Source organism: Monocercomonoides exilis (genome assembly GCF_001643675.1).
Source record: "Monocercomonoides exilis strain PA203 chromosome Unknown scaffold23-1346700, whole genome shotgun sequence".
NCBI classification, from domain to species: Eukaryota; Preaxostyla; order Oxymonadida; family Polymastigidae; genus Monocercomonoides; species Monocercomonoides exilis.
Window position 1 is genome coordinate 504,317 of NW_027150568.1, and position 25,684 is coordinate 530,000.

General features: G+C 39.1%; 4 protein-coding genes across 4 annotated transcripts; 2 read left to right on the top strand and 2 right to left on the bottom strand.

Annotated features, from left to right (window-relative positions):
* Positions 1-5,346: 5,346 nt before the first annotated feature.
* MONOS_14023 (uncharacterized protein) lies at positions 5,347-12,096 on the bottom strand (the record flags this gene model as incomplete). The annotated part of the gene is made up of 9 exons (XM_067866787.1): positions 5,347-6,063; positions 6,299-6,407; positions 6,621-10,712; positions 10,900-10,948; positions 11,013-11,095; positions 11,194-11,393; positions 11,454-11,570; positions 11,644-11,857; positions 12,063-12,096. 8 exons carry the CDS (start codon positions 12,094-12,096, stop codon positions 6,331-6,333), a joined length of 4,866 nt encoding a protein of 1,621 aa, XP_067727176.1. The 3' UTR covers positions 5,347-6,063; positions 6,299-6,330.
* A 725-nt stretch (positions 12,097-12,821) lies between these two features.
* On the bottom strand, positions 12,822-18,586 carry MONOS_14024 (putative ubiquitin carboxyl-terminal hydrolase FAF-X; the record flags this gene model as incomplete). The annotated part of the gene is made up of 3 exons (XM_067866788.1): positions 12,822-13,190; positions 13,727-15,027; positions 16,165-18,586. The coding sequence occupies 3 exons, from the start codon at positions 18,584-18,586 to the stop codon at positions 12,822-12,824; spliced, it is 4,092 nt and encodes a 1,363-aa protein (XP_067727177.1).
* A 124-nt stretch (positions 18,587-18,710) lies between these two features.
* Positions 18,711-19,331, top strand: MONOS_14025 (uncharacterized protein; the record flags this gene model as incomplete). Its single annotated transcript, XM_067866789.1, has 1 exon — positions 18,711-19,331. One exon carries the CDS (start codon positions 18,711-18,713, stop codon positions 19,329-19,331), a length of 621 nt encoding a protein of 206 aa, XP_067727178.1.
* A 3,878-nt stretch (positions 19,332-23,209) lies between these two features.
* On the top strand, positions 23,210-25,419 carry MONOS_17596 (uncharacterized protein; the record flags this gene model as incomplete). Its single annotated transcript, XM_067870531.1, has 4 exons — positions 23,210-23,238; positions 23,588-24,639; positions 25,009-25,350; positions 25,415-25,419. The coding sequence occupies 4 exons, from the start codon at positions 23,210-23,212 to the stop codon at positions 25,417-25,419; spliced, it is 1,428 nt and encodes a 475-aa protein (XP_067727179.1).
* Between the last annotated feature and the right edge of the window lie 265 nt (positions 25,420-25,684).

Sequence of the window (25,684 nt, forward strand, 5' to 3'; positions counted from 1 at the left end):
AGATATTAATTCCATACCATACAAAGAAGATATATGATACATGAAACAAAATGTCTCAAAATATGAAATCATTTTCTTCATAACAATTTTTTGTTGGTTTGATCAAAGAGAAACAAAACATTTGTCTTTCTGACTTTGTTCTGCCAAGATCATTTGATTTTGCTGAATATTCTATCTTCGCAGTAAATTTATTAAGAAAAATCATTTGTATAGCATTGTTTCCTTTTCATTTTGCAAGATAATCAAACATGTTTGTATTTTTCGATTTCACAATTTAACACAAATCTTTGTTCATAAACATTACGTTTTTTGCGATAAACAGAATGATGTTGCACTCTGATGATAAGAATATTAATGAACTTCAAGAGTTGCCACCAACAGAAATAATTTTGAGTTTGTGAATTTCATGTTAACTTTAAATTACTCAGCTTCGTATTATTAATGATCCTTGAAGAATTGTTTTTAGAGTTTGAAGAATGCAGTGAAGAAGATCAAAGACAGAAAATCATTGAAATGAATGGACTTATCAAAGAAATGAATGGAGAAGAATTCGATTCTATTTTCTCTTCAAAGTTATTCGACAAAATACTCAAAATGATTGAGGAAGAGAAACTGTCAATGGGGAATGCATGTTTATTGTTGAAGCGTGTTGGATATTTCAAAGGGTTGAAAGGTGGTTGGATATATGGTTTTGAACATTCTTTATTGATCGGAAGATTTGAAAAGATGATGATTGATGAAAATGAAAAGAAGAAAGAAGAAAAGAACGAAAAGTTTCTGATTGATCTCTGTGAATGCTTTGCTTTGCTGAATTCTGAAATCATTCCAGATGAATTACTTTCAATCATTGTGCCCCTCCTTCTGAAAGTTGCGTTAAAGAAAGAGGAAAATGAGAAAATGCAAAAAGAGGAGGAAATAGCTTTGCTGGCTTTAAGTTGCATTGATATACTTAATGTATGAACATTTCTATTCCCATATTTGATATTACAAATTTTTTGTTTTGTTTTGCTTTTATAAGGAATTGGATAAAGAACAGTATTTTAATGAAATCATAAAAATTATCAAATATCATCAGGAGCATCGCAATCTGACTCGACTTGCCTATCATTCTGCTTGGAAGTTTTTGATTTGCCGAATATACAAAGACAATAGTTTGGAGGATGTTATTGTAAACGAACTGCATTTTACGAGAGAAGCAATAAGAGAACTGGAAGAGCTGGCAAAATGGGTTGATGGGAAGAGAGAGAAAGAAGAGGAAAGAAGAGGAAAAGAAGTGAAAGAAGAGTTTCTAGTTGTGAGATGGATCATTTCGTTGAACGTCTATTTATTTTCTTGCAAATTGTGGAATGAAGAATTAGTCGGAATTCTCAACAGCATTGTTCAGATATTTAAAGAAGCAAAAGATAATCACAGGGAAATAAGCAGAATATACCTTTGTTTTATGAGCTTATCTGCGGGAAACAAAACTGTGCAAATTGATGATATGTTGAAAAGTGGCGCTATTGATTTTATTTTGGAGGAGATTCACGGATCAGCAATGGACGACTATATTGTTTGCGAATATTTGCATTTTTCGAAGGATATTTCATTGAGGTTGAAAGAAAAGACGGATAATAAAATGGAAGAAGTAAAAAGAAAGATAGAAAAAAGGAAAGTGTTTGATAAGATGGAAGAAGAGGGATACTCAGATACAGTCACAAGTTTTAAAGAAATATTTGAATTTCTCAATAAAAAATATTATGGCGATTTATCGTTGAATATTTCAGATTATTTTTGGAGTGTCTGACAGAGAGAAATGTTATATATTTTGTAATTCAAAAAAGAAATATTTTTTTCCCATTGGTTAATGACTTTTCCAGACTTTGGATATGTTTTTTTATTAATGAGTCTTTTTTTTCCGATATTATTTGATAATTTTTCAGATTGTTCTGTAAATGCTTGAGGAAATGAGATGTTCCTTATTCTGTAAATCAAAAATTTTATTTATTTTTCTTTCAGCATCATATCACAATTTGACAAGCCTCAAATGAGTGTCATATCTTTATTTTTATCATTTCACAAAATCGAAAACAAGCAATCATTTGAGGATATTTGTTTTTTTGTTTTTGTTTTTCTTCAAACTTCATTTTGATGAAATGAAGCAAAAAAAAAGAAAACTTCAACAACTTTTGCATTTTCTTCACTTTCTTCTTCTTTCCTTCTTCAAAAATCCCTCTCAAATAATGCATTCTTCCTGAAGTTTTAACCAAAAAAAATCACTATTTGCGCTCGCTCATCTTCAGTCGCAGCATCATCTCAGCTCTTTGGGGCAGTTTTGTGTTCTTCAACATCTTCCCTTGTTTTCCAGCTTTCTATCTCATCTCATTGAATGAAGAAGGGAAATCAAAACCCCACAAATAAATGTTGGATTTCATGGTACGAACATGAATGGCAAGAAAATCTGGCTTTCTCTTGTCCATTGGCTTGTTTTTTTTGCAGCTTCTCATCCAGAAATGAACTTCTTTCTCCTTCTTCTGTTGCTCTTCAAACAGTCATCTCAAAATGAAATATTCACAGCCCGTTCTGATTGAAGAAAGAAAAAAGAAGATTTCACGAAAAATGATATCGATAAACAAATTACAGTTTCAAAACTCATTAATTTTTTCTCCCCAATGTCTTTTACTCATTTCTTTAATTTTTCCTGTTCACTCGAAATGCTTCAAATAAATAATTGCACTCTTAAAAGATGTGGCCTCTCCATCAAAGAACAGAAGAAGTAGAAGAAATTCTGATAGAAATTCAAATGTTTTCTTTGATGAATACGATTGCGGCGGAAATTGAAGCGAGAAGAAAGAAGAAGGGGAATAAAGAAGAAACAATTAAAATGAGGTTTTTCAGTATGTTATCTGACTTGTTGTGAAAAATTTGAAACAAGATGTTCTTGTTCAGCATTGAGAAGGTGAATGACAATGACTTTGATTGAAAAAAATGAGCTTCAAGGGATATAAACATGAATGAAGAAGCAACAGCAGCATTTGCAAATGAATGAAATGTTGAAGAGAAAATAAACATTTTTAACAGACGATAAAATCGCTTTTAAAGAAGAAGAGGAATTCATTAAAAAGGATAATGTGAGATTGTGAACATGTTGTGACGTTGCATCCAAAGTGAAGTTGTGAATAATTCTTCAAAATACAGTGAGATTCACCGGGATGCAACAGAAAGTGCGCATCACAAAAAAGCAAATTGAAGGAAAAGAAGATGGATAGATTGATGCGTCAATTGGCACTTTGAAAGTGAAAGTGAATGAAAAAGTGTGTTTGAGCAAGAGTGATGCTGAAGCTGAAGCAGAAGACGATTATGGGAAGACCGACAGAAATGAATGAAGAGCGCACAATTTGAACTGAATATGCTTTGCGCTCAACAAAAACTGTTGCGCAAGAATGAAGCCTTTTCTCTTCTCTCATCTTCCTTTTGTTTGTTCGTTTTCTTCAACAGGTTTCTTCTGAAACCTATATTTCCATTCCATTCCGTTTCATTCTTCTTTTGCTTTTCTGCGATGACTGCACAAGGAATGGAATTGAATGGAGCATTCGTTTTATGGACGAACAAAAAAATTTTCCAAATATGCATTAATAAAGTTATCTTCATGTATCTCAATAGCATTGAACATTGGTAATCCAATTATACAATCTTCATATCCTTCTTCTTCCATCTTGTCAAACATCTTCCTTTTCACCTCTTTCCTTTGTGCTTCTTCCTTTTCATCCTCGAACTTTTCTTTCACCTTTTCACAAACACCTTCAAAAAAACCAATATATTCTTCTGCTCATTCCTCTCTCAATGTTGGCCGCTTGATTTCCTCCAAAAACACGTCAATAACTCCACTCTTCAACAAATCATCTCCTTTTGCAGATTCGTTTTCAACCATATTTCTCAAGGAACGGACACACCTATTACAAATATCTCCGAAATTATCCTTTGCTGCTCTAAGAACTTGAGCGATGCTGCCAACAAGTCCAGCAAGTTCTTCATTCCACGACTGACAGTATCCAAAATAAAATCCCAATTCAAAGATCCATCTTACCAAAATATGTTCTTTTTTCTCTTTCATCTTTCTTTTTTCTTCCAATCCACACATTTCAATAGCTCATCCATTTCTCTTTTTGCCTCTTTTGCCAAAAGAAGAACATTCGTTATTGCATTCTCTAAGCTTTTGTTATTCTCAAGTCTGTAAATCAAAAACTGCCAAGAAGACTGATAAGCTAGCTAAGTGAGGTTGCGATGCTCCTGATGATACAGGATAATCTCTTTGATCTCACTCAAAAACAATTCTTCTGGATCTTTCTAACATAAAAAGACGAAAAAAAATCCACAAGTGAAGCAACAATAATTCAATAATTCAATCAATAAGCAAATCACACTTCATGCGGTTCAAAATTGCTTAATGCAGTCAAAGCTATCTCTACTTCTTTTTGAGTTCCATCACTTTCCTCTTTCTTCAAAGCAATTTTCAGAAGGCAAGGCACACAAATTGAAATCATTTCAGAAGAGAGGAGATAATTAAGTGAAATATAGCATTCGCACAGATCAATCAGAAGCTTTTCTTCCTTTTCTTCTTCTTTCTTCTTTTCTTCTTCAATAATTATCTTCATAATTCTTTTGCTCAACTGTGAATGACAAAAGCTCCAAATCTGAATGCTCTTCATTTTTTTGCAATATCCAATGTGCTTCAATAGAAAAATTGAACATTCCATGGTCAATTTCTTTTTTTCAATCATTTTGTCCATTTTATTGAAAGTTTTTGTTGTGATCATAGATTCAAACTCTTTTTCATTCATTTCATCAATCATTTCATTAATTTCTTCGATTTTCTTTTTTTGATCACATTCAATGCAATTTTCCAGTTCATCAAACGATCCTGAAAAATCATCAAAATATTTAAAACATAAAAGTTTCATGAATAGAAAAAAATCACAAACTTGTAAACTTTTCTGAAAGCTCTGTCTTGAATTCTTCTTCATCGAAGCCATTAAACTCTTCTTCCCCTTCTACTTCTTCAAAATAATCTTCACTGAAATCATCATCTTGATAATGTTCTTCCTCAAATTTTACTTGATTAACTGAACTTATTTTCTTCATTATATATTCAGGACAGTGAAAGTGATATTCATGAACCTTTTTTTTTTTCCAAATGAATGAATGAATAATGAATAAATGAAATTTTGTTTATTTGTTCGTGTTTTTGGAAGGGGAAAACCACCCATCCCATTTTAGATTGAATCTTTTTTTTCTAATTTCATAATAAATATTTTTCCAGAATTTTATGTTTCATTGTTAAAAAAAACAAATATGAAACATGTGATATTTCTATTTCATGAGATTTTTGTCTTTGAAACGAAGTTCTCATTTGTGAACTGACCATATTTTTGATAAAAATTAGATCCAAAACTCAGTCTCTTTTCATTCAACAAAGTATTTAAATACAATTTCGTAAAATACACATTATAAAAAATGAACACAATGAAAACATAGCAACAGCTGTTTATCATATATCTTCTGTTGAATGGGAAATGATGATATGAACAACAGACATGGCTCTTTCGAACTTAAACTGTAAAATGCAAACAAAAAAAATTATCAAACATGAATTAATACGAACAATAAACAACAATAATAAAAACTAACACACATATGAAATAATCATAAAATATGCTGATGTGAAAGAAGAATCTAACAACCAAAGAGGAAAATTAAAAAGAAAAAAGAAAAGAAAAGAAAAGAAAAGAATAGAATAGAATAGAATAGAATAGAAAAATGAAGTGTTCTGCTTCAAGAAGAAGAAGAAAAAAAAGAAGAAGAAAAAGAAAATAACACGTGTGAGTTCGATCAGTTCGAAGGCAGATTGCACAAAAACAACAACACACAATCCTTCATCTGTCCCATGTGCTTTCTTCTGAAGTTGTTTTTCTCAGCGCTTCAAAAAAAATAAAATCACAGAATATAAAACGCAATCAGCTGAAGCCTTTCTGCTTCAAAAAAGTGATTTCAACAGAAACAGACAAGAAATAGAAGAAAAGCATTCTTTATTTTGAAAGTGTATGTTAGAAGTTGTTGAATATTGATGTTAAGCAAATAATTATTGAGAGAAAGAAAGAAAGAAAAACAAAGAAAGAAAAACAAAGAAAACAAAGAGTATAGAAACAAAAGAGGAAGAAACAAAATAGTTGAATTTCACATCATATGTATGAATATTTCACAGAAATAAATAAATAAATAAATAAATAAATAAATAAATAAATAAATAAAAGCAGCAAACTTTTCATTCTTGAGCCACAATTTCCAAAATCATTACGCATTTAGTGTGATGTCGTTTATTGATATTCTTCGGTGCACAGACGGATAATGTGATAGATTAAACGCTGATTCTGCCATTGAAAAGTTTAAAAGTTAAAAAATAAATAAATAAAGTTAAATAAAAAATAATAGAGATTTTTAATTCAAATAAAATAAGCATACACAAATAAAATAAAAGAAAAGAAAAGAAATTTCTTTCATTCATCCATTAAAAAAAGAAAAAGAAAAAGAAAAAGAAAAAAGAAAAAAACTAAATTTCCATCAAGCACAACTCATTTCCATACCATCACTTCCATCTTCCCTCTCTTCCATTCCTCCTCCTCCTCGTCCTCCAGCCTCCAATCCTAACACCGCCCCAAACCCGCTCTCAAACGGCGAAGGCGGTCTGTCTCCGCTCAGCGATCCCATCGCCTGCTCCTCTGCCCTCTGCTTCGCCTCCATCTCCTCCCTCACTTTCTCCCTCAGCTCACTCACCCCTCCCCTCCCCCTCTGCCGCTCTGAAATCAGCCATTTCTTCATCTCTGCCTCTTTCCCTTTCCGCTCCTCCCGCCGCTTCTCTGCCTCGGCTGCCACGGCGGCGGCTTTCTCGCTCTGTTCTGCAATCTCCTTCTCCTCTTCCTCACCTGCAACTGAAGAAAACACTTTTCTTTTCTCTTTCTCTTTTTTCAATTCCGCAAGCGCTCCGCTAAGTTCGGTTGATGCTGCTTTTTTCTCGATTTTCTCTTCTTTCTCTTCTTCTTCTTCTTTCTCTTCTTTCTCTTCTCCTTCCTGTTGTTGTTCTGATGGTTTCTCTTCCTCCACCAACGGAATTTCTTCTTTATCTTTTTCTCCTTCTTCTTTTTCTTCTTCCTTTTCTTCTTCCTCTTTCTCTTTTTCTTCCTTTTCTTCCTCATCTTCACTTATGCTCATGTCCTCTGGCAATTTCGGAATAGCAGGCGCTTCTTTCTTCCTCATCATCTCACTCTCACTCTCACTCTCACTTTCACTTTCATCAGCAGGAAGAGGAGGCAATGCTGGTGCATTCGCTTTCTCCTTCTTCTCTTCTCCTCCTTCCTCCTCTTCCTCTTCCTCTTCTTCCTCTTCATCAGAAGGCAACTGTGGAATCGCAGGCGCAACTGCAAGCTTCTTCTGTGCTACTCCTCCTTCTCCTTCTCCTTCTTCCTCGCTGCTGCTAATATCTTCCTCGTCTGGCATCGCAGGCAGCTGTGGTGGTACCTTCTTCTTCTTTCCTTTTGCTTCTTCTCCTTCTCCTTCGCTTTCCAACTCACTGTCACTTTCTCCTTCTGGAATCTGTGGAATTGGCGGAGGTACTGCTTGTGATGAAGAAGATGCCTTAGCTTTCTCTTCTTTTGCTTCTTCTTCTTTCTTCTTCCTCTCTACCTCTTCTTCTTTTTCTTTCTTCTTCCTCTCTTCTTCTTCTTCTTCTTTCCGCTTCCTCTCTTCTTCTTCCTCTTTCTCCTTCTTCATTCTCTCTTCTTCCTCAACCCTCTTCCTTTCTGCTTCTTCTTCGGCTTCTTTCTTTGCTTTCTCTTCTGCCTCTCTTCTTTCTTCTTCCTCCTTTCTCAATCTTTCTTCTTCTTCTATCCTTTTCCTCTCTTTCTCCTCCTCTTCTTTCTTCTTCTTTTCTTCCTCTTCTTCTCTCTCTCTTTCTTCTTTCTCTTCTTTCTCTCTTCTTTCCTTCTCTTCTTTAGCTTTTGCTTCTTCCTTCTCTTTCTCCTTCTCTTCTTCTTCTGCCTCGTCAATCAAGTTGTCAACATCAACATCTTCTTCTTCCTCTCCTCCTCTTTCTTCTTTTTCTTCCTCCTTTTTGCCTTCTTTTTCCTTCTCTGCCATCTGCTCCATCTTCTTCAGCGTCTCTGCTGCTCCTATCCACGACACCGCTGCCTTCGCAATGGCTGCAGCTTTCCTCTCCTCTTCTTCCTTCGCCTCTTTCTCTTCTTTCTCTTCTTTCTCTCTCCTCTTCTTCTCTGCAAGTTCTGCTTTATACGCATCTCTTGCCTGCCTCATCAGCACAATTGCCTCCACTCTCTCGTCAATCACACGGATAGCATTGCTTCTCCTCTCCTCTTCTTTCCTCTTCTTCTCCTCCTCTTCCCTTTCCCATCTCAAATACTCCCTTTCCTTCTCTTCTTCTTCCGCCAGCTTCTCCCTCTCTCTCTTCTCGTGCCTCAGCTGCGCCAGCTCTTCCTTCGCTGCCTTCATCTTCCCAATCTCCCCATACATCGTCAAAATAGTCGCCGCTGCCTCTCTCTTCTTCTGCTCCTCTGCTCTCTTCCGTCCCAGCTGCACCTGCTTAATCTTCTCCTCCTCATTCATCCGCTTCCTCAGCTCAGCCGACAGCACATCCTCATCCTCCATCTCCAGCCTCTCTCTCGCTTCTCTCTCTCTTTCCTCTCTTTCCTCCTTCAGCTTGCTCTCCATCTGCCCCAGCTCCTTTTTCATTTTCTCCTCTTCCTCTTCCTCGCTCTTCATCATCTGCTTCTCTCTTTGCCTCTCCTCCTCATTCAGCCTTCGCAGCCGCTCTTCGTTCTCCTTCCTCTTCCTCTCTGCTTCTGCCTCCAGCTTCGCCTTCTCCATTCTCACCAGCCGCAGCTGCACCGCTTCCTGCGCCTTCGCATCCTCCACCCTCATCCTCTTCACCTCTGCCTGCCTCTTCCTTTCTTTCTCTTCTTTCTCTCTCTTCGCCTTCCTCAGCTCCTCCAGCTCCTTCTTGGCTGCCTTCACACTCACTCTGTCTCTGTACCACCTCATCACAAACACCAGCGCCTGCCTCTTGTTCGCTAGCAGAACCCTCATCCTCTCCTCATCTCTTCTCCCTTCTCTCTCTTCCTCGCCCATCCGCCGGACAAACACACGCACCCACATCTTCGTCAGCACTTCAGCAGCTTCCGCTCTTCTTTCTTCTTCTTCCCTCTGCCTCTTCTCTTCCCGCAGCCGCTGCAGCTCCTTCTGCGCCCGCCGTTTCTTCGCCCACTCCGCCAGGCGCATTTTGATGAACACGATCGCCTCTGCCCTCTTCCTCGTCGCCTCTCTTTTCTTCTTCGCCGCCCGCAGCTGCTCCAGCTCCGCCTTCGCTTTCTCCTTCTTCCTCTGCTCAATCCACCACCATTCCAGATAGCTCACTGCCTGTTTCCTCCTCTCTCCCTCTTCACGTTCCCGCTTCTCCTTCAGCATTCTTTTGTATTCATTTCGCGCTTTCCTTCCTTCTGAGTGCAGCTTATACCACTCGCCTATCACATTCACTGCGTTTGTCTTCCTCCACTTGTCTTCCCTCTGCTTCTGCTCACTCTCTTCTCGGAACATTTCTTCTGTCTCTTCTTCTTCTCTCTGCCTCCGCTCCTCTTCCTCTCTCAGCTGCCTTTCTCTCTTCAGCTCCGCCTTCATTCTCTTCGCCTCTGCCACTGATTTCCTCTCTTTGAACCAATGAATTATGAACTTGATAACCTCTCCTCTTCTCCTCTCTTCCTCTCTCTCCCGCTGCCTCTGCTTTTCTGCCTCTCTCTCTCTTTGCCCTGCCTCTTCGATCTCCATCAGCTCTATTTCTTCTTGCCTCCGCTGCTCCATATCCGTCTGCTCCAAAAGCTCTCTATACCTCCTCTTCTCTTCCTCTTCCTCTTCTCTTCTCTTCTTCTCTTCTTCTTCTCTTCTCTGTATTTCTTCCTTCGCCGCATGCTCTTTCTCCTCCAGCGCCCTCTTTCTCTTCTCCTCCATCGTCTTCTTCTTCTCCTTCTCTGCTTCCTCTTCCTTCCGCTTCTTCTCCTCAAACAGCTGCTCCCGCTCTTTCCTTGCCTCGCTCACCAGCTTCTGCCCTTTCCACCAGTTGAGAATGGTCAGCACTGCAATCTGCCTCGTCTGCTCTTCTTTCCTCTTCTCCCTCCTCTCCTTCTCCCTCCTCTTCCTCTCCCTCTGGCGCAGCTTCCTGTCTATTTTCTCCCTCTCGATCTCTTCCTCAATAAACTTGTTCTCTGCCTCTTCCTCCTGCCGCATCTGCCACGCAACCGCCTCCTCCCACTTCTTCTGCTCCTTCTCCTTCCACCGCTTCTCCTCCTCCTCCATCTTCCTCGCCTCCCTCGCAATCCGCTCTGCCTCCATCCGCTTCACCCGCTTCGCCGCCTGCACTTCCTTCCGCCTTCTCCGCTCGGCTCTGCCGGACCGCAGCCCCGCCAGCTCAGCCAGCAGCCTCTGCTCTCTCTCTGCTGCCCTCCGCTTCTCCCGCAGACGGCCTTTTTCGAGCTTCAGTGTCTCTCTGCTCTCCTGTGTGGCCAGACGCTGCCGCTGCTGCTGTGCTCGTGCACGTGCGCGCGCTTTGCGCATGCGCTTGGCTTCTTGGCTCTGCTGAGCACTCGTCGCGGCGAGAAGGGCAAGATCGTTCTCGGCTAAAAAAGAAAAGAAAAGAAAAAATTAATTAATTAATTAATTAATATTTTTATGATAAATTGGAGAATTTTTCAAAAAATTGTGATTCATTTGGAATTGATTGTATATTTGAAAGGAGAATAAAATGAAGAAAGGAAGAATGAAAGAAATGTTCTCATGACTGATCCATAATAAGAAGTTTCATACTCAGCATAAATTCTTTCCCAAGGAAATGGCAAAGGACTTTTTCTATGAACTATTTAAAAAAAAATAATATATTTTCAATTTGAAAATTTTTCATTTGAAAAAATGCAACATACCTTTGCAACTAGTTCAGGAGATGCACTTATATCAGGCATCATCGAAAATCGTATGAGTGCAGGAGCGAGTAAAAAGAAGTTTGCTTAAATATGAATAAAAAAAGCATAAAAATCAGATATTTCATGAGAAGTATTTTTTAATTGAAATTAGTCTCAGAATTCGAATAAAGTTATTGCAGACTTAACGAAAATAAAGCAAGCTTTTTAAATCTTGCTATTAATAATAAAATTACTGTTCCAATTGCAATTTCAACTCCTCGAAGAATCATTTTGTAGCGTCTTGTAGGAGGAAGTTTTTCGCTTTTGTTTCCTCCAAAAAATACCGAAGAAGGAAACAAAGACTGAAACAATGACTTAAATCCCTCTATTCCTTCATCAATGCTAAAAAAATCAGAAAAAGTTATCAAAAATTTTTTTGCATTAAAAACATTTAAGTCAAACTCTTCCTCAGAAGAACTAACAAATGGCATTGTCAATAAAACTGGAATCGCAAGAATATACGTCCATAGCAATTTAAATGGCAAAATCCAAACAGAAGAAGAGTTTGTTGAATTGTATCTAAAATTTCATTGTATTCGTCAATAAATTTAAAAGAAATCAAATGCTGTGAAGAATCTTTTCATTAGCATACATAAAAAATAGATTGATAGATAGAATGAGAACAAGAAAAGATATTGGATAATTCAGAGTTAATGTCTGCCACGCATATCCTGCGAAAAATCGAAATGATAATTTTGTGCTTCGATACGGAGTCTGCACTTGATCTCTTGTTTGCGCATTCACAATTTTATGTGCAAGAGAAGGTTCAATGTAGCGAAATGGCATTTTCGCTCTTATTGCTGATCCTAAAATATAATTTATTTATGATTATCAAAAAATGAAGAATTTAATTCTATATAATAAATATGTTATTATCAATGTACAGTCGAAAGAAATTCTTAAAATAAATTATGAAAATTATCCTGTGATATTGAACATTTTTAAAATAATTTTCTAAATATGGGGCGAAATTTTTTAATTCATAAAAAAAAATCATGTTTTGTTCCAAACTTATTCTGCACACATATCCCAATGTATATATCATTATTATGCAAAAAAATATTTGAAATGGAATCCATAATTATAATTTATTAAAATATTTGAAAACAAGCGTGATATTTAAAGAAGTAACAGAAAAAGACATGTGAAAGGTGTGATAATGATTTTTACCTTTGTATTTTAATGCGTTGAATGTGAATAGAAGTTTCATAGTATTGTCAATGCTACGGGCGCTGATTTCAAATGAACGGTAAATATTAACGCATAATTATTGTATGTGCTTTTGGATAAATTATACATACAAACGGAAAACTCTACGAGGACATTAAAACAAAAAGATTTACGAATACAAAAAATTTTCAGGAAGGATTTTTCAGAAGAAGATATATAATTATCTGTTTGGAAATAATCACCTTTATTCCTTCGTCTTATTGTTTCTCTTCATCATCTTTAACATTTTCATCATCAAAGCCAACACATCACCCAATTCATTCCTCCGCCCTCTCCAACTACAACACTTTAGCCACTATCATCGTCTGCGACTTCGCCTTTGTTTCTTCTCTTCTGGCACACTTCTGCGCCCCTGTCACTTCTCCTATTTCTTCCTGCCTTCCATCGCTCTCTGAGATATCTGCCTTTGCTGAGGGCTCTTGTTCTTCACATCCTTGTTCAGAACTTCCTGCAAATGAATTTGTGGAGTATGTCTCGCTCCATTTAACAGATGAGAAAAATGATACGATAATAATACTGCTGCTGATTACACTTGATGTTTCATTGTGCTGAATGGACTTGTGCTGTTTGCAGTGGGGAAGATGGCATTTTGGAAGAAGAAAGAGGAGGAGAAGGAGAAGGAGAAGATGGAGGAAGAGAATTTGAAATATCATCCTGAAGAAGAATGGAAGAACGATGGGGTAAAGACTCAACTGAAGGAAAAATAGAGGAAGGATCAGGAAGAGGGAGAGAAGAAGAAGAAGAAAAAGAAGAAGAAGAAGAAGATGATGATGATTGCTGAGCCAAATCAGACGGATGCTTCACAATTGGGAAGAATGAGTCAGCAATAATTCTCATTGCTGCTATTTCGTTTGAGGCTTTCAACTTGCCATCGCTCCAAAATAGCGCATCAAGCACAGTAACAGCAACCTGAGGAAACGAAGACACAGAAATGCTGATGAAAGCGAGGACGAGCGACTGCGTTGGCACATTCGGCAGGTAGTCGAAGAAGAAGATGAGGTTGTGCAAAAGCGGACAGAGAAGATTAGCTTCGTGCAATGCGCGAATGAAAAGAGGATAAGCTGAGCTGCATTCATAAAACAGAAGAAGCGTCGAATCGATGTTGCATTTTTGCCTTGCAAAATACTCTTTTCTGTTTGGGAATTCTTCTGTGTGTGTTGATTTTACACAATGCTTGAAAGCGCTGAGAGGAATGGAATAAGAAGAGGAGGAAGAAGAGGAGGAAGAAGAGGAGGAAGAAGAAGAGGAGGAGAAATAAGAAGAATAAGAAGATGAAAGAGTCGAATAAAGACTTCTTTTTTACTTGGTAGATAAATAGACAGCTATTTTCTTAGCAAACACTGGAGAAGAGTGGGACAACACACTCAATCCATCCATCAGGCCTTTCACTGCATCCAAAGAAGAAGAAGAAGAAGAAGAAGAATTGTTTTTTCAAGCAACCGAACAAGGCTTGTTTCCAATGCATTGCAGAAACTATCAGAAACAAGAGGATTTGAAGAAGAAGAAGAGGAAGATGAAGAAGAAGATGCAGACGAAGAGGATGGCGCACTAGAAAGAGCCAAAGAAGTGTCTGGCAAATTAGTCTGGTTGATTGCAATGCAGTTGACAATCCAAACGAGCAAATGAGCCATTCCTTCAAAGACGACGCTGTTCGCATTCTGTTTTGCCTCAAATTTTGCACTTTCATCCACAACACACCCAGTAAACACCTTCAAAAACGCTTCCGCATAAAACTCGTTCAGAATCACGTTCTGCAGATTGTCTGAGGCGAGCGAGGCAAACAAATCAGAAGTGGCAGAGTTGGATGGCGGAGGAAGGACTGTGGCAAGAGATATGCACGGCACCAGGTCATGAGGGAACTGGAGAACAGACACGTGTTCTGAGTGGAATGTTGGATATGCAGCTGTTGATGATAATGATGAGGAGGAAGAAGAGGAAGAAGAGGAGGAGGAGGAGGAAGAAGAGGAAGAAGAAGAAGAAGAGGGGAAGCCGTCGATGCTGAGAAGCTCACTCTGCCAGATGGGACTGGCTCCACCACACTGGGCAGACATATTGAATGAGAAGGATCTGATGTACTCGATCTCGATTGACTGCTGAGAGGAATGTGATTGTGCAGATGAAGCAGAAGCAGATGATGATGATGATGAATCAGCTGTCACAGCTGAATTCGGTGTCAACAATGCAAAGTTCGTGAAAGTGATGAGCGGTGCACCCATCTCCAGCCCTTGGTCAGACGGATCACTCGACACAATCAGCAGAGGCGAGTGGGAAAACCGTGCATTGATAAACAAGACAGCCTCAGGAGATATTCGCGTGCCTGTGAACTCTGCAAACTTCGGATCCATCACCCGCTCCTCCCTCGTCTCCAGAAGAGCCAGCCGGAACACCCTCGCCACGGCATCGCGCACAAGAGCGTGTGGTGAGTGCATCAGCAGCTGCAGTAAAGGTTCAGTGATGTCTCTGTCGCAGCAGATGGCTTCGGCTAATTCGTCGCTTTTGCGCACGTGGTGCGACAGGGCAAAGAGGAAGGCGACACAAGAAGAATAAACATGTGATGATGATGATGATGATGATGAAGCAGATGAAGCAGATGAAGGATTCTGAGATAAACTACTTGAGATATAACTCAGAAAATGATCAAGTGATATCAGACAGCACGGTAGAAGTCTGCTTTTGACATTTTGTTCACGTGAAGAAGAAGAAGATGATGATGATGAAGATGATGATGAAGAAGATGCTAATGTAACTGTGCATGAAACAACAGATAAATACGCCTCCATCCACTTTTCATTCATCTCTCTGTTTTGTGTGCACAGCAACTCTTCTGACTTGAGAAGCAGCCAGTTAATCCCAATCTATGTCAAATGCTTCTCCAAAAGCAAAAGATATGACTTATGCTCAGCAACATCTCTACGAATGGAATAAAAACAGGTCAAAGCGAGAGAACAAAGAGAAGAAACGTGGCTGGGTTCTTTTGTTGAAGAAAAAAGAACATCACAAAATGACTGCGAAATGATCGAATAAAATGCATCTTCTGGTAAAATTGGAATAGAAGGAAGCGAAATTGTGGAAAAGGATGAATCCGAAGCAAAAAGAGGAGTCGGTTTCGTTCCTTTCAAAATCATTAGAATAGAACGAGATGCAGACGCAGACGGAGAAGGGGAATTATACAGACAAGAAATGAGAGAGATCAGCAACGCCATTGCAGCTTCACGCTGAACCGGAGGCAGCTCATCTTGACAAGCACTGTTACCATCCAGAGGAGCAAGAGAATACAGCGACTTCACTGCATATGTCCACTTTCCTGACTGCTTTGACAGAGAAGGGGAAAGAAAGTCCTGGCAGCGCTGAGGGTAATTGGCAAGGAGGAGCAGCCAAGAGCAAACAGGAGACAGAAAGCAAGCATCTCGCATGAAGGCGAACAGAGGGACGAATTGGATGGCTTTCTTCTGCTTGGCAGGCAGAAGATCGAGCGGCGATGTGAAGAAGTAGAAGAGCTGCTGGAGCAGAATGGAGAGGTGCTGCTGTGACAGAGAAGCATCTGTTTTGGACAAATACGCTGAGACTGACTTCAGAACAGCCGAAAGTGCGCAGAGGAGCACGCGGAAAAAACACAGGCGCAGCTGAGTGTCTTCGCAGCGGAAGAGAAAGGCCTTCGCAATCGACGGCGCGCCTGCAATATCTTCAGTGCACAGCTTGTTCAGCTCCACAGCAGTCATTGCATTCACTGCGGTGGATGCAGTTGAACTCTTCTGGTTTTGCTTCCGGGAAAGGCAAGCATCCCACTCTTTTGCTTCTCCGCTGAGCAACTCAGTTGTGATGTGCTTGATCAGTTTGAACGACAAGTCTGGTGAGCGGACAAGAATCTGCTCCAACTCCACACTCCACTGCACAAATAGTGCATGATGCACTGAATGGGAGAAGGTGTGAAGCAAAAAACACACAGAGAAAAACATAAAGTCGCGAGAAAAGGTCGGATTGGCCTTTGGCACATTCAGAACACGCATAGCCAGAGAAGCTGAGGCAGATGAGGATAAAGATGATGAGCTTTTGCCAGCAAGTTTCGTTTTAATCAAAGATGAGGTAGGTGTTGCAGATGAAGTTCCAGTTGAAGATGATCTGGGATTAGTGACTGTTGTTGCTGCTTCCTCTTCTTCAGCACATTGTTCGCATCCAAACTGCTCAAACAGCCTTCTCACAAACGCAAAGAATGTGTTTGAGAAGATCTGTCTGTCTCTCATGATGCTCAACTGTCTCACCAACACACTTTCATCCACACTGCTCATCCAATCTGAAGACGATTTCATTAGCGAATGCTCTGTCAAGGTAGAATCTGCGAACACATCATCATTTAAAGGAGAACGCATCTTCAGCGGAGACGTGTGGGGAGGTGGAAAATGCATTGCGAAAAGAGGAAAAGATCCGATTGCTTGCGATACGGTAAGAGGCAGATGGCTCTCTCTTGTTATTTCTTTCAGCTTTGCCTGTGGAATCTGGCTGAGCAGCAGGTGCTCGAGGCTCCAGTCGTCTGCAGGCTTTTTCCGCTCGTAGATGAGGATGCATGCCGAGTACGGCTTGACCGTGTCTGCCTCGCTCAGCAGGCCCAGGCGCTTATACTTGAGGATTTCAGGATCAATCAGCGCAGTGTCGTCCAGGAAGCTCCCGCCAAAGGCCTCGGCTTTTAGTGTCTCGATGGCAGGAGAAGGGAGTAGCCTAACTCTGTCGTCGTTGAACTCGTACCACTGGTGCGGTGCATCTCTTTCTCGCACAAATGAGATGTAGGGTCCAGCATTGGCTTTCCCCAAGTGGTTGATGATGCCCTGCAGACGGTATTTGCAGTTGCTCTCCGGACGCAGCTTGTCTTTGCTTTCGTCGTTATGCGGAACCTGCAGATTCTTCAGATTCTCTTTGCGTCCAATCTTTTCCAACATGATTGCTGTGTCAGCTTTGGAAAACCGCTTCATACTGCTTAGTTTTTCTTCCCTCACCTGCATCGCCTCCCACGTCAATGGCTCGAGATCCAAGTCCTCCTCAATGGGGAACTCAAACTTGTCATTGATCTTCACTCTGTTCCCCGTTAGCGGCTGGTAGTCAAAACGCCTGAGGAGAATAATGAGTGTGTTAGGCAGGTCTCTCAGAACTGTCTGGTTGATCGCATCAACCGCGTGAAACTTGCCACACACTTTGCATTCGTAATCCTCAATCTTCGACCCAACCACCATCGACGCCAACGATTCCTCCAGACTTTTTTTCCCTTTCACTTCCACCTCGAGCGCATTAAAGCCATCGGAATGCCATCGCTCGTGCCCGCATCTGCAGACATGCAGGTTCATCGTGTAACCCTTCAGAAAGTGCCGGACAAAGTTCGGAGCTGCCGCTGCGTCCAAATGCATTTCCACCTTGTCCACAAGATACATGAAGAACTCGTGGATGTCACAATGCACGCCATTCACCACCTGCTTCCTGTCCTGGTCAAGATACACCTCCAGAAACTGCTCAGCTTCAATGAACTCCTTCCTGTTCGGGTTGTCCTGCTGCTCCCAGAAGAGATAGCGTACAGCTCTCCACACAGCGCTGTTCTGCACTTTCTCCTCCTCTGTCACGCTGCGCAGCCTCATCTCTGCCATCTTCGTCTCCGGCTCGTCTGGTGGGTGTGTGCTTGTTTCTTTGCTCTTCTGCCACTCACTCAGCACATCTGCTTGTGATTGTTTTGCCAGCTTCTCCAGGACGCTTCCTTGAAACTGCTCGCCTTCCCGCAGAAGAAGCGTGGAGCACAGCTGCGTGTGCATAAACAGCTGCACAAACAGAGAGTTCATATAGCAAAGTGTGCCTGGATTCACAATGCCTCTGTATTTAACCACTTCGCTTTTCTCAACCTTCTCCTCCTTCTTGTGCGATTTTGCAATCTGCTCGGCGGGTGTGAAGTGGAAAGACGGGTATGAGTTCTTGTCGTTCATCGTCTGCGTCTCATTCAAAAGATGCAGCAGACGCTCTGTGTTTGCCTCATTCCCGCTGCACAGCGCAGCAATCAGACTCAAAATGGCCTTCCTGCTCTCTTCGTCTGCCACAAAATGGCTCTGAATGAGTTCCACTTCTGAGTTGCTATGTGAATGCGACGAGGTCAGCTTCCTCTGCGAATCGCGCCGTGCAATGTTTGAGGGCAAATATGAAGAAGAAGAAGCAGAAGCAGAGAAACTGCGCAGCATCTCTTTCCCAGCCATTCCTGGTGGTGAAGCACCCGTGGAAGCAGCAACAGCATTGAATCCAGCAACCAGCTTGTCCATCCACAGATAATCAATGAGCATCATCCCAAAGGACTTCTCGGGCAGCTTCAAGCCAACTTCTGTTTTGATCTATCTTTCCAGTTTTCTCAGGTTATTTTCTATTGTCGGATTGGATGCGCAATGAAGCTGAGAAAGCTCGTTCAGAATGACTCTCAGCGCAACTGAGACAGGCAGAAGAGACAGCTGGCGCTTCTTTGTGAGATTGTTCGGAGAAGACAATGAAGAGGAAGAGGAAGGGGTAGAGGAAGAAGAAGGTGATGCTCCTGACAATTCATTGATGTACTTATCATCATCATCATCTTCTTCTTCTTCTTCTTCTTCTTCTTCTCAATCTTCTTCAGATGGAAAGAAAGGAGAAGAAGTTAATCTTCCTTCAAATGATATCGAATTTGATGACTTCGATGATTTTGAAGCTGCTCATTCTATTGCGTCATCTTCTTCCTCCTCTTCCTCTTCCTCCTACTCCTCTTCCTCTTCCTCTTCCTCTTCTTCTGATTCCTTCTTTGCTTCAAATCCTTCTCTTCCTTTAGCTTCTTCCCCTGAATCACAATCAGCACATCAACCTCTTTCATTTCCTTCTCCATTTGCTTTCCCTTCTTCCGCTTCTTCTTCTTCTTCCTCCTCCTCCTCCTCCTCCTCCTCCTCTTCTTCTTCTTCTTCTTCTTCTTCTTCTTCCTCATCTTCTTCCTTGACTTCTGCGCAAACTTCCTCCACCTTCCATGATGTCCGATCCCTCAGTAGTTTACTCAAAATTGAGGTGAATTAAATAACGTGTCCAATTGCTTATATATGATGATATTCGAACATTATCGAAAGAAAGGAAGAAAATAAAAAGGAAATACAAATGATTTACAAATCAAAAGTGTGTTTTTTTTTTCATTGTATTTATTTTGTGATTAACATTAATTATTTTGTTTTCCATAATTTTTTCCTATCAATAGTTTGATGATTGGAAACTTTTTTGACTTGTTTCGTGCAAGCAAAACTCGCAAAGCTGATAAGGTTTTTGAAGCTTTGGAGGCTGCTGCGCCGTCTGATCCCGTGGGATGTTTACTTTATTTTATTTTTCGATACAAAAAAGGAAAGCCTTTCCAAGAGGCAATCCAAACCCGTTTTGAAGGTTTGCTTTTATATTTTTATTATCATTAAAACATTAAGCAAATAAATGTTATTTTTTATGTTATGATTATTATTATTATTATTCGTTAAAAGAGAAAACTACAAAATTTTTATCAAATATCGGTGAAGTGCATAAAAGAAGCCCCTTGAACCTTCGGGTTCGGCTTCTCAGTTGTGCTTCTTCCTTGTTTTCAATTCAAGAATTGAATCAAGAAGGCTGGGGCATTTCTCCCGGAGAATATTACTATTCACGGGAGAAAAACAAAGCCCCAGCACCTACAGCTTTATCAAGCAGTGATAAAGTTGTTCTTTCAATTAGAAGTTTTTTTTTATTTTTATTTATAATATTATTTTGGCAAGTTACAAGTATATGGACCATCGATAAAAAATATTTTATATATTTATAACGAAACAAAATGGAATATTAATTAATTTAAAATTAGTCATTTTTGTCGAAAAAGTGTTTTTTCAACTTTCCATTTTTCTTTTGATCTGTCCCATAACTTTTTCTTGTTTTATACAGGTTTGAAAAATTGGTTTATTCGTTATTTGTGAGGATTTTGTCAAAAACCATTTGATTTTAGTTATATGCCAATTTTTCGTGATTCGAAAAAAGATATTTCTACGCTGTTGAAATCATTTTGCGATTTTACAGTCACCTTCAAAAACACAAACGTTTCTGGGTTTGTAAAATGTTATTAGAAATAGTTGGTTTAAATAATAAATGCTTTTTTTTTCTTTTTAGATTTTTTCACTATTTTTAGTGAAACTTTCACAGTTGGAACAATTCTCAGAAGCAGAACAGAAGCAGAAAATTGAAGAAATGAATGAAATAGTTGATGGAATGAATAAAGAAGAATTCAAATCAATTTTCAACGAAGAAACATTCAACAAAATAGAAAAAATGATTGAAGAAAGGAAAATGTTAATGGAAAATGCTTTTTACTTGCTGAAGCGCATTGGATGTTGCATCAAGCTGAAAAATGTATGGAATCTATCCTTAATAAGATCTTCTCTGGGCAAAAGATTGCATAAGATGATTATTGAAGAAGAAAAAAAGGAAAAAGATAACAATCATCTTCTTATTGACTTCTGCGAATGTTATCTTTTGTTTTACAGCGGAATTCCACCTTTGAAATTGATTTCAACCTGTGTACCATGCCTTCTGAAAGCTTCATTGAGCAGAGAGGAAAACGAGGAGACACAAAAAGAAGTGGAAATTGCCTTGCTGGCTTTGAGCTAAATGGGATTTTGTGTATGAACATTGTTATTTCATTTTTATTATGTTTGCTTTTTTCACACTTATTTCAAATTAGTTTATCGAACGAGAACTGTATTAGAAGGAAATTACAGAAATCATCAAACATCAACAGAAACACAGAAATCTTACGCATCTGGCCTATCAATTTGCTTGGCTTTATTTTATAAACAGAATCTTCCATGATGACAGCTTGTAATGTTTTATTATGAATGAGCTGCATTTCGGAAGAGAGGTGAGAAGGGAATTGGAAGAGCTGATGAAATGCATCGATTGGAATAGAAAAGAAGAAGAAAATGGAAAAAGAAGAAGAGGAAGAGAAACGAACGAAGAGCTTTCATTGAAGAGATGGGTTGCTACAGTAGTGATTTATTTTCTCAGTAGCCGATTGAAGAATGAAGAAAATGTGGTGCTGATCAAAAACATTGTCCAGGTTCATCGAGCAGCAAAAGGGGATGATCGCAGAGGGATTCGCAGAGAATGTGTATATGTGTTTCAAGCAGCAGCAAAAAATAAAGATGTGAAAACTTATAACTTTTTGAAAAGCGGAACTATTGGACTCCATTTGGAGGAGATACAGCAGTCAACGTTAAATTTCAATTTGATGTTTCATTGCTTGCAATTCTTTACGAATGTTTAAAGACGATTGAAAGAAAAGAAGGAAGATGATAAGGAAGAAGAGGAAAGAAAGTCAACGAAAAGGAAGGTTTTTGAAAAGATGGAAGAAGAAGGATACGAAGATATCATCACAACTTTCAATGAAACTGTATTTTTTTTCTAAGAAAAATATTTTTGTGTATTGTTATTGAATATTTCCGATAATTTTGTGAATATCTGAAGAAGAAAGAGGAATTTCATTTTGTAACTCAAATATCTGATGAAGTGTGAAATAACAAACCAGTGTTTTTTTTATACTCCATTATTTTCCTTTATTAAATTTCAGTTTTGAAAGTCCAGATTTTTTTTGAATTGGATGAGTTTTTCTTTTATTTGATTGTTTTTTAGAAGCGGTTAATTTTTCTTTTTTCCATAAAACAAAAAATTACGACAGGATTGATTCTTTCTCTATCTATTCTTTTTTCATTTCTTTTTTTTTAAAAGATTCCTTTTTTTCAAATGTTCATTTTTCATAATAATTTTTGATATTTTTTGAGAAAACACTTTCATCTATTTTGCAAATCACAGTTCTTTTATTTTTCGAGTGAATATGACTTTAACACGAATAATTACAAAATGGAAATATTAAATGATGGAGTGTGTATTTATTGATAAAAATTAGAAATATAGAAAAAAAAAATCCGAATAATTCTTATCAAATTAGAGATTCCAAATATTTCTCGACTAATGTTATGGTCCAACCCGATGATACAACCTTCGTTCTTTTATTCTTCCATCCATCACATGTCTTCTTTTTGGATGTCTTTCTTTTCACTTCTTCCATCTTATTATCTCCTTCTTTCAATCTTCTTTAAACGAACATCTCAAATTACGTTCGCACTTGTGCAATTTTGTCCTTCAACGCTGGTCGCTCAATTTCATCCAAAACTGCGTCAACTGCTCCATTTTCCAAATGTCTCCAGCTTTCCCAGCTCTGCTTTCTGTTGTTTTTCTCAATGCATAAACACAGTCCTTCTTAATTTCTCTGTGATTATCTACTGATGCCCGATTCAAATGAACAATGCTGTTAATTTGCAGAGCGGATTCATCGTTCAACTATTTAAGCTATATAAAAGATAATCGATTTTAATTCGAAACAAATAACATCAAAGTTCGAAGAGTGTTTATTTCGAACAATAAACCAATTTTTCAAACCTGTATAAAACAAGAAAAAGTTATGGGACAGATCAAAAGAAAAATGGAAAGTTGAAAAAACACTTTTTCGACAAAAATGACTAATTTTAAATTAATTAATATTCCATTTTGTTTCGTTATAAATATATAAAATATTTTTTATCGATGGTCCATATACTTGTAACTTGCTATTATTTTTTTTTATCATTAATAATTTTAATTGTTATTTTGTTTTAAAATAAAAATGTGTTTTATTGAATGATTTAATTTTTTTTTTAGATGAAAAAGAGTTTCAAACAGCAGAAAGCTGGCTTTTAAGCCACAGTTCATGCAGCTGTGAAAACTCAAGAAGAATAAAAACAAGTTTGATTTTTATTTAAGTTTTTTTCTATTAATTTTTTTTAATTATCATAAATTATTGTTTTTGTTGAACTTTCAAATATTTATTTAAGCTCACAATATTACAGAAAAACAAAATGCAGAAGTTGAGAAGCGATGTTGTGATGTATGTTTAAAAAAAAATAAAAAAGAAGAATTAGAAAAAGAAAACACAGAAAATAAAAAACAAAATGAAATGAAAAAAATAAAAGAAAACACAAACAATGAAAAAACAGAAACAAAAAAAAAAGAAAGAAGTATTAAATACAAAAGATAAAAAGATAATTAAAGAAAATAATAATGAAAATAAAAAAGAAAATAAAATATTAAAAGAAAAATTAATAAATGATAATATAATACACAAAAAAAATATCAAATATTATTTTAAAAAATTTAATCCAAAAAAGCAAATATGAAATTTCCAACTCACCCAAATTAAAAAATTACACAATATCATCTAATTTTATCAATGAAAGCTACAAGGCTGCATTGCTGAGTGCTGGGGGGAGCGTTGGGGCTGCATCGCTGAGTGCTGGGGGGAGCGTTGGGGCTGCATCGCTGAGTGCTGGGGGGAGTGTTGGGGCTGCATTGCTGAGTGCTGGGGGGAGTGTTGGGGCTGCATTGCTGAGTGCTGGGGGGAGCGTTGGGGCTGCATTGCTGAGTGCTGGGGGGAGCGTTGGGGCTGCATCGCTGAGTGCTGGGGGGAGTGTTGGGGCTGCATTGCTGAGTGCTGGGGGGAGCGTTGGGGCTGCATTGCTGAGTGCTGGGGGGAGCGTTGGGGCTGCATCGCTGAGTGCTGGGGGGAGCGTTGGGGCTGCATCGCTGAGTGCTGGGGGGAGTGTTGGGGCTGCATTGCTGAGTGCTGGGGGGAGCGTTGGGGCTGCATTGCTGAGTGCTGGGGGGAGCGTTGGGGCTGCATTGCTGAGTGCTGGGGGGAGCGTTGGGGCTGCATCGCTGAGTGCTGGGGGGAGCGTTGGGGCTGCATTGCTGAGTGCTGGGGGGAGCGTTGGGGCTGCATCGCTGAGTGCTGGGGGGAGCGTTGGGGCTGCATTGCTGAGTGCTGGGGGGAGCGTTGGGGCTGCATTGCTGAGTGCTGGGGGGAGCGTTGGGGCTGCATTGCTGAGTGCTGGGGGGAGCGTTGGGGCTGCATTGCTGAGTGCTGGGGGGAGCGTTGGGGCTGCATTGCTGAGTGCTGGGGGGAGCGTTGGGGCTGCATTGCTGAGTGCTGGGGGGAGCGTTGGGGCTGCATTGCTGAGTGCTGGGGGGAGCGTTGGGGCTGCATCGCTGAGTGCTGGGGGGAGTGTTGGGGCTGCATCGCTGAGTGCTGGGGGGAGTGTTGGGGCTGCATTGCTGAGTGCTGGGGGGAGCGTTGGGGCTGCATCGCTGAGTGCTGGGGGGAGCGTTGGGGCTGCATTGCTGAGTGCTGGGGGGAGCGTTGGGGCTGCATTGCTGAGTGCTGGGGGGAGCGTTGGGGCTGCATCGCTGAGTGCTGGGGGGAGCGTTGGGGCTGCATCGCTGAGTGCTGGGGGTAGTGTTGGAATGTTGACCAAAATAAATACAAATGTTATAATAAATGATTTTTACATTAAAATAGAGAAGAGAAAAAGAAAAAATAGAAAAGACAAATTAGAAAATATTGAAATAAATAAGAAAAATGAAGAATATTAAAATTATGATGAACTTGAAATAAGAAAAAAAAATAAATATTGTCTTAAAGAAAAAAATGATACTAAAAAATATTCATATATAGAAAATAATAACAATAATACAATTTTTTTTTATAATAACTTTTCAAGAAACAAATTTTCTTTACAAAATTTTTATTCAAATATAACCTTTTGTAATATTAACATTTACAATTTTTCCTTCGACGGGTCCGATGCAACAAGCTGTGAAGCTGCTAGCGAAGGTGGTGCTGATAGTTGTGAAGCTGCGAGCGGGGCAGGTTCAGATGGATTTGGTGCAGCGAGCTGGGCAGACTTGTTTGGATCTGGAGTTTCAGGGGACGATTGTGGGCTTGGAGCTGGAGGTTTGAGGGATGATTGTGGGCTTGGAGCTAGAGTTGTTATAGAAAAAGAATTGAATGATGGAGAAGGAATTGAAATGGAAGAAGAGTTGAATAATGGAGAAGGAATTGAAATGGAGGAAGAGTTGGATGGAGGAGAAGGTGGAATGGAGGAAGAGTTGGATGGAGGGAGTGATGAAGGAAATGTTGAAGGAAATTCAGAAAATAGTATATGTTTGTTGAAAAATATGAAAAGAAAAAGAAAAGGCTTTGGAGTTTTTTCTCCAAATGAAAAAAGATTAATTGAAAAAACAAAAAAAGATTTATTTTTTGAAATGAAGAAAGAAGTGGAAGTCAAAATGTCCTATTCGACATTTTGCAAGAAAACAAAAAATTTTATAAAATCAAAGAAAAGGACTGATTTATGTGAAATCTGTGAAAGAGGAAAATATTTAGAAAAGAAAAAATTAGAAATAGAAAGAAAAGGACTTGAATTGGGCCAAACTGAAGATGATGAATTGAATTTAATAATTCATCATCGAAAAATGGCCCAACATCAAAGAAACTT